The following is a 15129-nucleotide window of genomic DNA, read 5'->3' on the forward strand; positions in this document are numbered from 1 at the left end:
TCCAAAAACCACACAAATTGTAACTAGTAGAAAAATATTTGTAATTATTAGGGTTCAAATTCATGGGTTGAGGGCTTATACCGAAGAGGATTTAAGAAAATTAATTATGAACAAGACTGCTTTTATTTGTTCACTAAAAGAGTAGAAACAATAAAATATATGTTAAATCCTCTAAAAGTCTCATCTTTGTAAGAAAGTTGATGGCTGCGATTTCCAGAGGGAAGAGAATAACAAAGTCCTGAATTATCACTCAGCTGTAACTACAGAATATAATTCTGAATTTGTGCCAGGAAAATCATTTACACCCAATCTGATCCCCTGCATAAAAACATTGCCTTCATTTATGACCAACTGGAGCGCAGAAAGTTTTGCTAAGGGTATGCTTAAATCATAATCAAGAATTCAAGTTCTTAATTCAGCTTGCCTAAACCAGGCCAATGTACTCAAGATTAAAAACACATAATGAAATGGACTCTTATTTTTACAAGTCATAACATCCACACTCCAGATTTGGATGTGAAAAGCCAAACCCAGTATGACATTTAACTACCTTTTCAATGCTATTAGGAAAATTGGCAAACTCGTCTCTGGCCAAACCTATGAAGATACTTTTTACTTTTTCAAGAATAAGGTCATTCTCCATACTTTCCATTACAAGAGTTGATGGAAAAAGGATCAATCTATATATCAGGAACTGTTTCCATCACATCCTTATAGCTTCTTCTAACAGCTAAACATCTTCATTCTAATTTGAATGTTTTTACCTTCCACTATGTATCTTCAGATTTAGCTAAATCTAAAATTCAAGATACTTTCTTAGTTAAAAATAGTATGCCTTAGAGGCAGATCATAGCTTAACTTCCTCCCTCTCCCTCCCTTCCCTCCCCACCCCCCCCAAAAAAAGTAATTCCAGGACTAAGCTTTTTAAAAATTATTCAGCTAGCAGTATCTCCAATCGACAATGCTAGAAAGGGTCAAATCCATGCAACAGTATGTATTTTATTTTGGTCTGCTGCACAGAAGGATGAACTTTGATGGAACACAGAAGAGTAACATTTCAAAAATACACACTAAACTAGGACTGAGTCCATCCTTAGTCTACACAAGGTTCTAACCTGTATCATTTTGGAAAACATGTTGAGACTGGGTCTTCCAGGTACCCAGATTTCACCTGTTCAAAATTATACAATATAGCACTTTTTCCTCAAAGCAACAGACAGCTAAAGTTTATGAAAAAGTACTTTTATTTTTCACCTGAGGCTCACTACACAACAGTCTTCCCTAGTTCTCAGTTTAAATCTCTACAAAATACTAAAGGAAAACATTGTAAAGTGTGACAGGCTTAACCATGTATTACAAAGAGACTTGCAAAGAATAAAAGAATCACAGTGATACTGAAACTAGATTTCTAATGCCCTTCATACTTAAGCTTTCTAAATAATTTTAATTTATTATAGGTTCCAAAAATTAAATATGAAACATTAACAATAAGAAATGAGAAAGCAAAAAGAAAGTTTTTAAACTAAAAGATTTTTGGAAACTGGTAAGAAACCTGTTTTTATTACATCAACAGAAAAGTTCATACCATGAATCCTCACATCAGTACTTACAGAGCTGTTTTGTCTTTTCTGCGGTTTTCAACATATAACTTTGACATTAACTTTTCCACAGCATAATGTCCATGAATTTTTTATTTTTTTTTTAAACTAAAGCTTGTATTTGGATTAGGCTTTAGTCAGTCCCAGTGTTACTAGTAAAAGTATCACTGGTCAGTATAAAATCACTCATACATATGCATTTGTAAAGAAATACTTCTTTAACAATTTTTGTATTACCTGAATAAATTGTTTTTCCATCTATTAGCATCGCTATGTAATGTTTGCATTTTAGACAGTTTTTCAACTTTTGCTGCAGGTTTAAAGAATAAATTTAAAATAGGTATTTTGTTGTAGTATATCTATATATCTTTTCCTAAAGAGTAGTTAACAGCTTTAACTTGGGTATACAAGTCTCTCACACAGTTTTGTTTTTTAAACTATCTTAAACTAAACATCTACTAGACTATTCTTTATGACACACGCCTGTGCTAAAATGTTTAAGTGAAAAAGCAGATAAATACAGTAAAATAATAGACACAAAAAGATACAGAATTATGCACTAAAGAATGCATGACAAATCAGAAAAATAGGAAGAGGGGAAGACACAGACACAAAACACAGGATGAGGGGACTGACAACATGCATTCCCAATGCTGTGTAAACGTTCACAGAAAGTTTTCAGCAGTTGGGCAAGCATCCATGACAAAAGCTGTTCATTACTTATTGGCAATTGTACAATGAAAGCTGAACTGATAACATTCATAAAAAATGAACGCCACCTTCTTGAAGTGAAATTTACCCCAAAACATTTAACACTGGATTTTAAGAAGACAGAAGAAATTAACACAATATTGGTTATTTGTGGAACAAATGAAATTTAGATTTTAGAACAATTATTAACAGGTTTTGGCACTGTATGAAACCTTTCTCCCCTAACTTTAGTCTCTTATTTGCCATTTTAAATGGTACTTCTCAACTCGAGACACATCATTAAACTGCACTTGGGAATAGAAAACCACAATGTTTAAAATGTGGGAACACAACTTGTTCAGAGCCACTGAAAGGTGAATTCAACTACTGTTAAAACAACAACAACATTCTCTAACAAATTGTATCGGCATAATCAGTGTCCATAAAGGTTAAAAGGTAAGTCAAGAAGAGCAAGGTACTTGAAGAACACTGTCTTGCCGTAGAAATGGAGTCAATTGAGATAACTGGAAAGATGCTTCCCTATACAGCAGGAGAAAGATAAAATTGCAGACAACTGGGGGGGGGCGGGGGGAGCAAGGGGCATCAAGGGGATGTTGGAGGGGGAAATCTCACAAGCCAACTAATAATTACTGCTGAGGAACCCCTATTAAACTGGAAGCTTATTGGCAAGTAGCTATTTCATCAGGTAGTTTGGCTTTCGCTAGACTTGAAAAGCCTGATCAAGTCAAACTTCTTGCCACTAACACTTTAACAAATATAAAGATACACTGAAGAGCATAATGCTACAATATCTACATTGGGGGAAAAATTATTAAAAAAATCTCACCATGAGAACAGCATGACTAAAACACAGTGTTAGTACTAGTTCATTTACTAATCAAGTTACAGCCTTAAATACATAGTTTAAAAAAAATACAATTAAAAAAATCAGAAGTCTAACTCTGAATATTCATTATATTCGATTCAGACTACCAAAAAAAGTCCTGTTCTGCAACAGCCACTACACTGGCGTAAGCCCTCTTTGGCACTCCACCAAGGAGAAGAAAAATCCAGTTTCTGTATGACATCAGTTGTCTATTTCTAAACAAAATCTCATCTCTACAAATAGCATTCAAAGCATTATTCTCCCATCTAAATAAGATATGACAGTCTAAACATAATTGATATATAAGCCACATCCCTGTTGCGCAGAGTTCCTTCAATTTAGCATAAATCAAGTTGTTGAAAATAAATACTTAAGAGTTGACAAAGTCTATAAATGGCCATTATCTAAACAACATGGGTCCCTGGCATTTTTAGTTAGAAACTCCTATTTTATTAAACACAGAAATCGAAAGCTATATATATGAGCAACAGAATGAAGTGCAGCGTACACAAGATGTACTGTAAGTCTATGGCATTCAATTGTTCAAGCTCTGAAGATTCAATGCTCTCAAGCAGTTCTTGCAGAAAAACTGATCTTAAAGTTCAGAAGTTCAGCACAACTCCTAGCAAACAGTGAATAACTTCCTGCTGATAACTATTTTTGAAAACATATTTTAATAAGATTTCATCCTAAGGAATTTTTCTCTGCACACAATTTTCTTTTGAGAAATACATAAATACGACCTAAAGTGTTCTATGGCCAAAAACCGTAATTTACCTTGAAAATATAAGAAGCCTTTATTTTAGATGTGTAATTTTCCTTCAGAATAACCATCTTTCATATTCACACAAACTGCTAATATAGAAATGTAACTATGGGCAAAAATTTTGCATACAATAAGAAGTTGCTTTCATCTATTATTTCCTGGAAAGAAGAGGAAAAAGGTAAAAAATCATCACAAGACACTGATTATAAATCCTTGCATAGCTGCAGTAGTAAAATAATTAATAAAGATCTTTTCTGCGGGAGTCAATCTCTGTTTCACAACTCTCAGTACACACCAACAACCAGCTAAAAAAAAAATATGTAAACACTTTGGCTTTCCTGAAACACTTATTTCATCTTCCAATACAATCAGTTTATACATTAAAGAAGCTTACTAACAGTATTACTCATTGTTGTTGCTAATGTACAGAGTACTTCTTGTTTCATATTAGCTATTTAATGTACCACAAGTAGAACATAGGACACATATCCACGCAGGAAATATCTGACCAGGAGAAAGACAATGGAATTATGAGATACCTAGTTTACAATTGTGGATTATCACCAGATAGAAAGCTTAAATATTGCAGTGGCTACTGAACACAATCATCTGCATAAGACAACCAGCTAAGGAAACCAGACAACCACAAATTGGGAGGGTCTAACAGAGACCACTGTGTTTTCGTTTCTGAAGTCCTTTCCTTGTACGTACACACACACACACAGTCACAGAGCGTAGGAAGGGGAGACCTTTAGTCTGATCCAGTAACAAGCTTTTCCCCAGGTTCCAACGGGTTCCCAAAACAAGAAAAATAGGACCTTTGCTTTAATACAGACATGTTCGAAAGTTCAAGCTAAAATCTGGAATTTAAAAAGTTTAAGAGAAAGAACAAAAAAGGAGATACTACATCCAAATAAAATAAAATCATGAAGAATGTGAAGTTCTCCAAAGTCTGCATTTATTAACCTTAAAATTAAAGGCTGTATGTTCAATGTTAATTACGCTTGTTTGGTTGGTGGGGGTTTTTTGCTGTTGTTTTGGGGCTTGGAGGGGGGAGTGTGTTCTGCAAGATTTTGTACTTCAAAGTATTTTATACTATTTTATCCTTGCCTTGCTACGCCACCACCATATCGTGGAAGTCTTACCACTTGAACTAAAGCATTAACCAGTAGCAACAGGTAGATTTTTACCATGGACGTGTGGTGGGTTGACCCTGGCTGGAGGCCAGGTGCCCACCAGAGCCGCTCTCTCACTCCCCTCATTCACTAGACACGGGAGAAAAGGCATAACGAAATGCTTGTGGGTCGAGATAAGGACAGGGAGAGATCACTCACTAATTGTTGTCACAAGCAAAACAGACCAAACTTAGAGAGGGAATTCATCTAATTTATTACTAGGCAAAACAGAGTAGAGGAATGAGAAAATAAAATCAACTCTTAAAACACTTCCCCCCACCCCTCCCATCTTCCCGGGCTCAACTTCACTCCCGGCTTCAACCTTCCCCCCCTCAGCGGCACAGGGGGACGGGGAATGGGGGTTACGGTCAGTTCATCACACGGTGTTTCTGCCGCTTCTTCATCCTCAGGGGGAGGACTCCTCTCATCGTTCCCCTGCTCCAGCATGGAGTCCCTCTCACGGGGTGCAGACCTTCAGGAGCAAACTGCTCCAGCGTGGGGTCCCCCACGGGGTCACAAGTCCTGCCAGCAAACCTGCCCTGGCGTGGGCTCCCCTCTTCACGGGTCCACCGGTCCGGCCAGGAACTTGCTCCAGCGTGGGTTTCCCACGGGCCACAGCCTCCTTCAGGTGCCTCCACCTGCTCCGGCATGGGGTCCTCCACGGGCTGCAGGTGGAATCGCTACACCCCCTCATCCTTCCTCCATGGGCTGCAGGGGGACAGCCTGCTTCACCATGGCCTTCACCACGGGCTGCAGGGGGATCTCTGCTCCGGCGCCTGGAGCTCCTCCTCCCCCTCCATCTGCACTGACCTTGGTGTCTGCAGAGTTTCTTACATCTTCTCACTCCTCTCTCCGGCTGCAAAAGCTCTCTAAGTGTTTTTCTTCTTCTTAAATATGTTACCACAGAGGCGCTGATTGGCTTGGCCTTGGCCAGCGGCGGGCCCGTCTTAGAGCCGGCTGGCATTGGCTCTATCAGACACAGGGGGAGCTTCTAGCAGCTTCTCACAGAAGCCACCCCTGTAGCCCCCCCCGCCACCAAAACCCTGCCACGCAAACCCAACACAACATGGGCCATGGGCAAAGGAAAATATTGACCAATCAATAATAAAACTACCTTACAGTAAAAACAATACTGCCTGTCAGGAATGTGAACTTAACCAAGTAAACATGGTCAAGCAAATAAAAAATTAACTACATAGTTTTTAACTAAGGACATGACCTGGCACATATGCACACAGGCTGCACCTCTGTTTCAAAAGCTGCTGTGCAATGAGTAAGTTTTCAAAGTAACTATGGTAGCACACTTACAATATGGTATAGTGGCTGTTCAGCGTTGCACAGTCTAAAAATAATGCACTTCGCTTTGGCCCTTAAAATATGTAAAAATACTACAGCTAGAGTGAAATGCAACTGAAGGGGAACAAAAATGAATTACCATGGCACAGTGATGCAGACAGAAATTAACTAAATTAATAATAATGGCCACATTTTATTTCTCCCACCCTGAGGGGTTTTTTAGTTTTGGGTTTTTTTCCCCCCTCTTTGTTTGACTGGGTTTTTGGTTTAGTCTGGTTTTTTTGTTAAGTTCCTTAATTTACAAAAAGATATATTGTTCAGGCACTCAGAGCATTAAAAGTGAGTTCATCCACATTCACATGCCCATGCAAATCTGTAGAAAAATGTAAATTATAGTCTATTATTAAATTATTATACTTTCCAATCACATGTGCTGTACTCCTTCAAATTTTTCCAATTACTATTAATTGTAATCAATTTGCAAACTTCAGAAGTAAATTACCTATGTTTAGGCATCATTAATGTTAACTAATAACCAATTTTACTTAATGTGCCATCAAAAACAGCACATCTATGTTTATTCCCCAAGTTAAACACAGCACTTGAAATATTATTAGCTTGTAAGCCTCAGTGCTAAGTATTCTGTTAATACAATGAATTACCTACCAAAGTCACTGCTAGCATTCCCTGCTAATGAAGTAAAAAACAAGATCAAGATTAATAGTATCGTTTAAAGCTCCAGGACTTTGGTGAGCTCAGTTCCAAAATGATTTTTGAAATGTTTTTACTGACTGAACTTAAACACACAAATGTGAACAATTAAATTGGTGGCAGCTATAGTAAAAATGTGCCAATTCTTCTGCTTCAATCCCTTGTCTTTGATAAGCCAATTTTCATAAAACTTTCATCAACATCTTTCCCTTTTTATCTACATCCCTTAAATTTTTTTGGGGGTGTAGATTTCAGCAATACAGTTCATGGCATGAGCATTTTTGTACATATAACTGTTCCTAACACTTCCAGTAAGCAGTCCTCTACCTGAAAAGAAAAAAGCCTCACATGAAGTTCGGCATAAAAGTAATCCATCACAGAGGAAACGCCTTTTATAGCACTTAAAGAGAAAGGACCTTTTTTTCTTAGATTCAAAAGCTGCAGAATAAGCAACTGCAGTTGCATATTTACTGAACATACAGAAAAAAGTTATGCACAATCATTTACAATGTGCATAACTACTGTCTTTAAAAATGTCCAGAGTCAAAAATATTTTTAAAATATCCTGCCTTCAGCTGTTTTTTCAGAATCCTGTTACCAAATCATGTTTTAGTTTGCCTAAACTGCTTATCTAGTCATTGTCTGCTGTGCATCAACACAAAAAAAATGAATTCACAGATCTTTGAGAGGGTTACGCTCTCCAAAGAGATCAGAACCAAGCAAGATTATGATAGAAAACGAGAATGGACTTTGACAATATTTTCAGAAAAGCTGAAGGAAAACACTAGTAGCACTTCAAGCAGTAATGAAAGGCCTGTGGTTCTGACAATGCAACTTCAACATATCAATGTCAGCTGGTACTAAAAGGTCAGAAACTTAAACATCTAACATCAAAAGGAGAACATCTTAGAAAAGCCTAAATATATGCTGACCTGGAACCTTACAAGCTGTCTTCCCTTTCTAGTAGATGGGATTCTTCCCTCAATGCTTACAGAATTATGTTCTGCCATACTACTCAAACTAATTCAGGAAAACAATCTTGTATATCTAAATATAAATGCTTAACTGAAATGAAATTCCATAACAATAAGGACAGTAATCCAATGACATCCAAAACAAAAAATACAAGGGTTCAGAATTAAGCGGTAAAATAATTTACATGGAAGTCATCCTCAATTATCCAAGTCTAACTTTCTTTTAAGGCTGTTCTTTTACAAAAGACACACCAAGTACTTCAGATAGTAACCTGACATAGCAAATGTTAATATAACACACTGTCAATTTCCTTTCATCTATACAGACCTGAAGATGGATACTGATGACAAAGCTGTTTACAAAATGCTGAAGGATCAGGCCTTGTATTTTGAGCAATGTCCCCTGGACAACAGTCCAACATGCACGCATTTTCCTTTATTCCGTATTATTTATGAAATTACCAGTAGTTCAAATAATCAGTAAAAATGCAAACCAAATGTCTGACAATTTTGCGAGTTTTTTTCATGGAAAAATAGGGAGGGATTCATATGGAAGACTCCCTGTAGGGCAGAGAAAGCATGCATCTTTCATGTCTTTTCCTAAGAAAGACAATTAGACCAAGAGTATTCATAAAAGCATTAAAGTACTACAGTATTCTAACTGAATGGCAGCTGAATAAAAAAGAAAAACCTAATGGAATTGTTACGCAATAAAAAGGTAGGATGATCACTTTTAAAAACCTCATCTTTGGTCTTACCCCTAAAGACACAGCCCCCAGTTCTACCAAAACCACCAAATTTCCATGAAAAGGTCATTTTTTTGACAGCTTAGGCAATTTGGTTTAGATTAATATTTCTATAGCAGAGATTTAGAAAGAAATGAGGCTGGATTCATAACTTTTTGCTCTAAGTTTAGGCCTGCTAGGGCACTGATAGTGACAACTGGTTTTTTGATTGTGTATACTTTTACCAATAAGGCACACAGTCTTACAAAGACAAACCATCTCTTTCTTCTGTTCATCTACGTATCTATTTGGAAAAATACGATGGCATCAGATGTTGAAAATATCAAGGTCAAAACCAGAATAGGTTTCTTTGTACTACAGAAAACAATGACCAGGTCTCATAAAATCATGACACTTCCAAACTCTAAGAATGAAAGGGCAAGAATGAGTGTTAGTTTTAAGAGTTAGAGTAGGCTGATTGCTACAACGTGTCTCCTTCTAGAGAACTTAATGATTTCAGATTTTCTAGGGTTTAAGAGAATCTGTAGATTCATTGCTACCACGCCATGGCTACAACAAAAATAATAAAAAAAAAAATACGTTCACGGAAGTTTTAAATTCTTCTGAAGAGAAAATTAACAACAGAACTGAAGCAAAAGGAGGACATTAATTTGGACACAACAAATACTTGAACTCATCTGGCTTCAGGAGATGGGTACTGAAAAATTAACATACGGGTTTCCGTTTCAGATCTAAGTACCTTCGAGTCTACGATCTGAAGCTATAAACTCTGCAAGTCTGGATGGAAAAAGTACTTCCAGGCTCACAATAAACAAGACAGCTATGGGAAGATATATTCAGAAATAACACTGAACTGTGGATTTAGCCTACTCTACGGGGTTGGTTTTTTTAATGCTATTTAACAAAGGCAGGCAGGCAGAATAGAAATTTGAACACAATCCCAAGAAATTGCATGAAAACAAACAAAAAACCCCAAATCAAACTAGTCCCCTTCCCACTGACCTCTATAGAGAATGGCTTGAATTATAATACTGCATTCAGATTGGGGTTTTTTTTTTGTTTGGGATTATTTTTCCACTGATCTCCCATATATATTACACAATTAATATGAAAACTTTTATAACAGGCAACTGATACTACAGGAATCAGGCCATTACTCAGACCACTGTTGTTTGTTACCAAGACCGTTTCTGAGAAGTCATTTATGGTTCTGGATGCCTACAGACATATCAAGAGGTCTTACTTGTATAAAATGTAAAGAAACAATTAATTTGAAAACTCTTTCACAAATGCTTATTTGCTAACAAAAAGGCTTATTTTGATAACAAAAACCCCAAAACAAAACAAGAAAAACCAAACCACCCTAAATCACCTTAAAAGGCAGGGAAACAAAAACAAGGTGAGGAAGAGAATCTGTATTCGTTAAATACATCAAACTCCCAAGTCCACCTAATGGAAAGAAAGCACTCTTTTTCATTTTAAGAACTTTAAAAGCTTCTATAATTTTGAGTTTTCAGAAGAAAAATTACAGTAATTCTTATTTCAGGTTTTTTCCCCTTTAGCTTTTAATTTTTTTTCCCCTCTGATAAATTAACTTGCATTAAGTTCTCCTGAACTAAAAGTTTCTCTGAAAATATATGGAAACTTTGGTAATATTCAGGACTTAGTCCTGGTAATGGTGCTCTCCCTATTCCTCCCACTACCCAAATCCAAATCCTCACACACACAACCCAAACTCCTTTTCATTCTAGTTTCTCCTTTAAGTAAAGCAAACTGCTGAAGTGCTAATATCCAGAACTGCAGAGGAGGTCAAGCAAATGAAAACAAGAGGAGGGACGTCTTTTGGAACCAGAAGAAAGAAGCAGCAGGGGAGACAAACAAATCTTCTGGGGTTCTAAAATGGCTATGAATGCACTACACTGCATTTTTTTTTTTATCTGTTCCGAAGAAGTATCATGTCCTCACCTTTGCTTGTAGAACTGCCAATAGAAGCGGTTGTCCTGTCTTCTGCTGCCACATTCCTCCACCCCATGTTGCACTGGATCTAGCAACTGTGTAGCCACATGACTGAGCAGTAAGCTGCTCCAACAGAAAACTACACTTTTTGGCAGTACAGTTTAATGCTGGACTAGCTTATTCTGCAAGTGTACGAGCAGTCCAACATAAAGAGTGGAGCAAAAAGATGGGGAGTTGTTGGGTTTTTTTTCCTGCTTGTGCAAGGGACTTAGGAAGAGAAAGCATAGAACTACCCATTCTGGCAACAGCTGCTACCACAGCACTCTAAACATAACATGAAATTCCACCCTGAATCCCAATCTGTATTACTAGAATAAAAGGAAAGAGTCTGTGACTAATATCAGCCACTATACTGCTCAGCACATAAATATGGAAAAATTCATCAAGCACATTAAAGTAGTGAACCAGGCAACTATTTGGAAAGCCCAGCAACACTGTGATGCCATAAACCAATTCCTCCACATCTCTGAGGAAAGAAAAAAATGCAAGGGGGCGGGGGGGGAAGGGGAAGGGAGAAAAAGCAAGACCTCTGAAGTGAGCCCTCCAAGGGAACTCAATGCACATTCAACATACAGAAGCGTTAACTGCAATAGAAGGCATTTTAGTATGTGCCAATTCATGAAAAGCCTTTCTATCTAGCATCACCAGAAATTTGATTAAAGAACAACCATGCTCACTTTGCACTGACATTCTGAGATTCCACAGCTGCAATCTCAGACTGAAGTAGCAAAAAGTGAAGTTTCCTGCTTTAGCAGTCTACACCAGAACAGAGCAAAACTCTGTTTTCCTGAATCCATACTATATTATGAAACTGGCAGTGTTCTTCTTTGTAATGCCCACACTTGCAGATGTCTATGTGTGGAAAAAGCTGATGTCATTCATACAGGAGTTGTTAACCTGTTTACCTTTGCTTGGTAGCTGTGATTCCTTACTGTGAAGGCAGCTAGCTGTAGAAGATGAGTGTAATTTTTCATCTCGTTACCCACCAACAATTTAGCATACAGACATCTGAAAGTTGCCTTTTGTTTTATGGGATTATTCTCGGATACCCAAGGTTTGTGAGTATATACAAGGTCACTACAGTCTAATGCATTCCAACAGTTTATCCCTCTATAACACAACGGATTCTCATTTCAGTGTTCTCCCCTTGTAAACAGGAAATGAGTCCAAATATAAATGATAGATTTCTCCTTTGAAAGGGCATCACTTACCAGTAACTACCATGCTGCTCATGTTAGAGTTCGGGCTATTGAGTACACTGCCTGAAAGAAGTTCGTCAGATCCTCTCTAAAAAGAAAGAGACAGTAAGAGATTTTTTTTTCCTCTATTTTGTGATTTTTAAAGATGATATTAAAAATCTCAGTTTGACAGGGAAAACCTTTAGAACTTAAGAAAGCATAACCAAACCTGTTCAGATTTGGCAGACTTCCTCTTTTCAGATAAGTGCAACAACTTAAAGCCTAAGTAAAGCAGTATATTTACATGGAAATCCTTGAAATAAGAGCAGCTTAAGCACAGTTGTTTCACCCACCACTGAAACGTAGCCACCTCCACACACAATGAGAACTGCTGAACAATAATTTTGTCCAGCATTTCAAATTAAGATACTATTATAATTATATTTAGTCTATTTCAATAACATTTAAATTAACTTATTTTAATATACATATATATTAAATTCTTATATCTAGCTGAAACTGCAAGGGGAATCTATACAAATAGAAATATGAAGCTTAGCTCAATTTTAACTCCCTTATTTAAAAAAAAAAAAAAAAAAGACTTGTCATCATAGGAAATGATCAATTTTCTTTTTTGGGGACATCCATCTGTCCTGCAAAACACAACTCAGGGCAGGGAATTACATCTTTATTGTAATTCTTAAAAAATGACAAATATAAATTAAATGGTCTTTTTGAAGATGACTCAAAAGTGCGCTGCAAAAATCAGAGGAGGGTTTATAATGAAAATGTGCAAGATAATCTTTTCCTCTCGAATTATTTTCAAGATGGGCATCTGACATAGGTGAAGAGGCTTTTGCTTCTTTTCATGCTTTTTTTTTTCTTCTTTTACCCTCCAACTCCCTCCATCCCCCAAGACTTCATCTCTCAAAAAAACCCCAAATATTCCAGTGATCTTTCATTTAAAATGTTTTTAAAAGGGAATAAAGCTGACATTCTTTGAAGATTATCTTTAATTTCTTATTGGTTTTTTCCCCATTTCAAAAGTATTTCACCAGCACCATTAACACTAATCCAGGCCACTGCTAAAATGAAAATTAAGAAAGAAAACAGTTACTACCCATCTTTATAAAAACAAGTATTTTAAATTCTGTTGTGGACACTGTAATAGAATCTCAAGAACAGTTAGTGAATATATTTTATAGGGCACCTCAATACTGCATACTACCTTAACCTGAGGATATCACCCTTCTAGGCACCATTGTTGCAAGATGCATAAAAAGCAAACCTTTACCATTTTATCACAGTGCACTGTATGTGTATCCACACACAGAACAGTATGATAAAGTTTGTTTAATCCACACCTGAAATCCAGAAGCTCTTAAAAATAGTATATACGTATATGCACACGAAGAGCCATTAAAGTTTACCTAGTTTTCAACATCAGCTCTGAAGAATCTTTATACAGTCTACTGAATACTCTAAGCTCTTAAGGGTACATAGGCACAGCTTTGTTGACTGCTATCAAATCAACAACAGATTTCCTTTAAAATTGACTAATGCCTAATACCAAGAATAAGTAGGACCATGAGAAGGATCACTTCTTGTGCTTCTCAATGTAACAACAGATCTCTAATCAGATATAACTGATGAAAAATTTAGCTGGACAAAACTGAGCAACAAGTTAGAGAAGTTATGGAAACTGTTATTCAAACTACATTGCTTTCTAGCGTAAATATAATACACTAACACAAGCACTCAGTATAAGTTGAAATATAAACATTCCTTCTTTCTCTGTAATGTTTTGTTTTTCTAACACAATATTTACTTGGGTAAAATATTGCAAAGTTCAATATTACTAGCAGTATTAGCTCACTCAGTGATGACTGCAGTTATTTCTGCTCACAGCTATCCACCTAGCCTTGCTTGGAAGCCCTTGTCTGTAGCGTGGACAGCTCAACTGTGAATAGGCAGAGGCAGCAGCAGAGACTGTATCAGTTTGTAGTCAGGCATTTCAAGATAGTTCAGCAGCAATGTTTGTTTTCCTTAATATGCCAGGCATTAATTTGCAATGGTACAGCAGTTACTACATAAACAGCTGAAGCATCCCTAGTACCAAATGAATGCTCTTTCCAAAATCTGCAGGAACTTTATAATCCTGAAGTATCTCAAATTTGAGTTGTCTTAAGCGTCAAAAAGTTACCTACATCAGCAACTGCTCGTTCCTAGTAAATCAGGCTTTCAAAAAGCTGCTAATTTCTTAATCCATAGCAGAAAAATCTAGGAGCACAAATTACTCAATAGAGTGGATATTCAGTTACTGTATTTGTGTTTCATGAACAGTTAGTGTTCTCTGCATTTTGAAACATACCGTTTTTGCATTTCATAAATACATTCAGAGTCAATCACAAGATTGTGTCATTACACTTAAAAGTTTTAACAGTTTTGCTTCAGAAGAACAAGTTTGAATTCCTTGTATTGGTATGTATCAAATTCTACAACATTTGTTTTATTCTCACAAATCAGTGTTCACAAGTCTGATTCAGACATACAGGTTTGCATGTGGAACGTTCTTCTAGTTCACTATGAAATCACAAACATATAGCAAATCTCTGCTAACTCACTCCCATACATACCTGCCAAGCTTTTGGTAAAAGACAAAGGTATCTCTTACCATGTGAGTAATCACCTTATCAGATATACATGGTTATTCTTCCTTATCAGTCCTTAAGCAGCCTAGACACCTCTGCACTTAATTCAACATGTAACTTTAAAATCAGCTATGCAGCAAAAGACATATGATGTACTTAGACACAAAGAGGTTAAATTACAAAATCAAAAGCAGTAACTACCTGGAAATTATTACTTACTTCAAAAGGATTCTCTAAAGATGACAGTTGTCTACTAAAGCAATTTAATATAAGCATTTCAAGTAAGCCAATGTGTACTCTTACATAGACCAGCACTACTATGCGACAAAAGCACCTTCTGAATTACAGCATAAACAAAAATACTGATTTTACTTACATTTATTCAGTAGAGATAAGAGCTTATTCAATTTGTGGTTTGGGGTGCTTGGCTTTGGTTTTATGT

General features: G+C 36.6%; 1 protein-coding gene across 7 annotated transcripts in view; it reads right to left on the reverse strand.

The window, feature by feature from the left end:
- Positions 1–15129, reverse strand: part of PTBP2 (polypyrimidine tract binding protein 2) — a 53144-nt gene that overhangs the window by 26567 nt on the left and 11448 nt on the right. For 5 of the 7 annotated variants that reach the window (XM_054833189.1, XM_054833184.1, XM_054833185.1 and 2 more), the window contains one exon: positions 12070–12145. The exons of the other annotated variants lie outside the window; for them this stretch is intronic. In XM_054833189.1, coding sequence (XP_054689164.1) covers positions 12070–12145 — 76 coding nt within the window. The remainder of the gene's footprint in view (positions 1–12069; positions 12146–15129) is intronic. 7 annotated transcript variants of the gene reach the window in all.

This window comes from Grus americana, chromosome 8 (assembly GCF_028858705.1).
Source record: "Grus americana isolate bGruAme1 chromosome 8, bGruAme1.mat, whole genome shotgun sequence".
NCBI lineage: Eukaryota > Metazoa > Chordata > Aves > Gruiformes > Gruidae > Grus > Grus americana.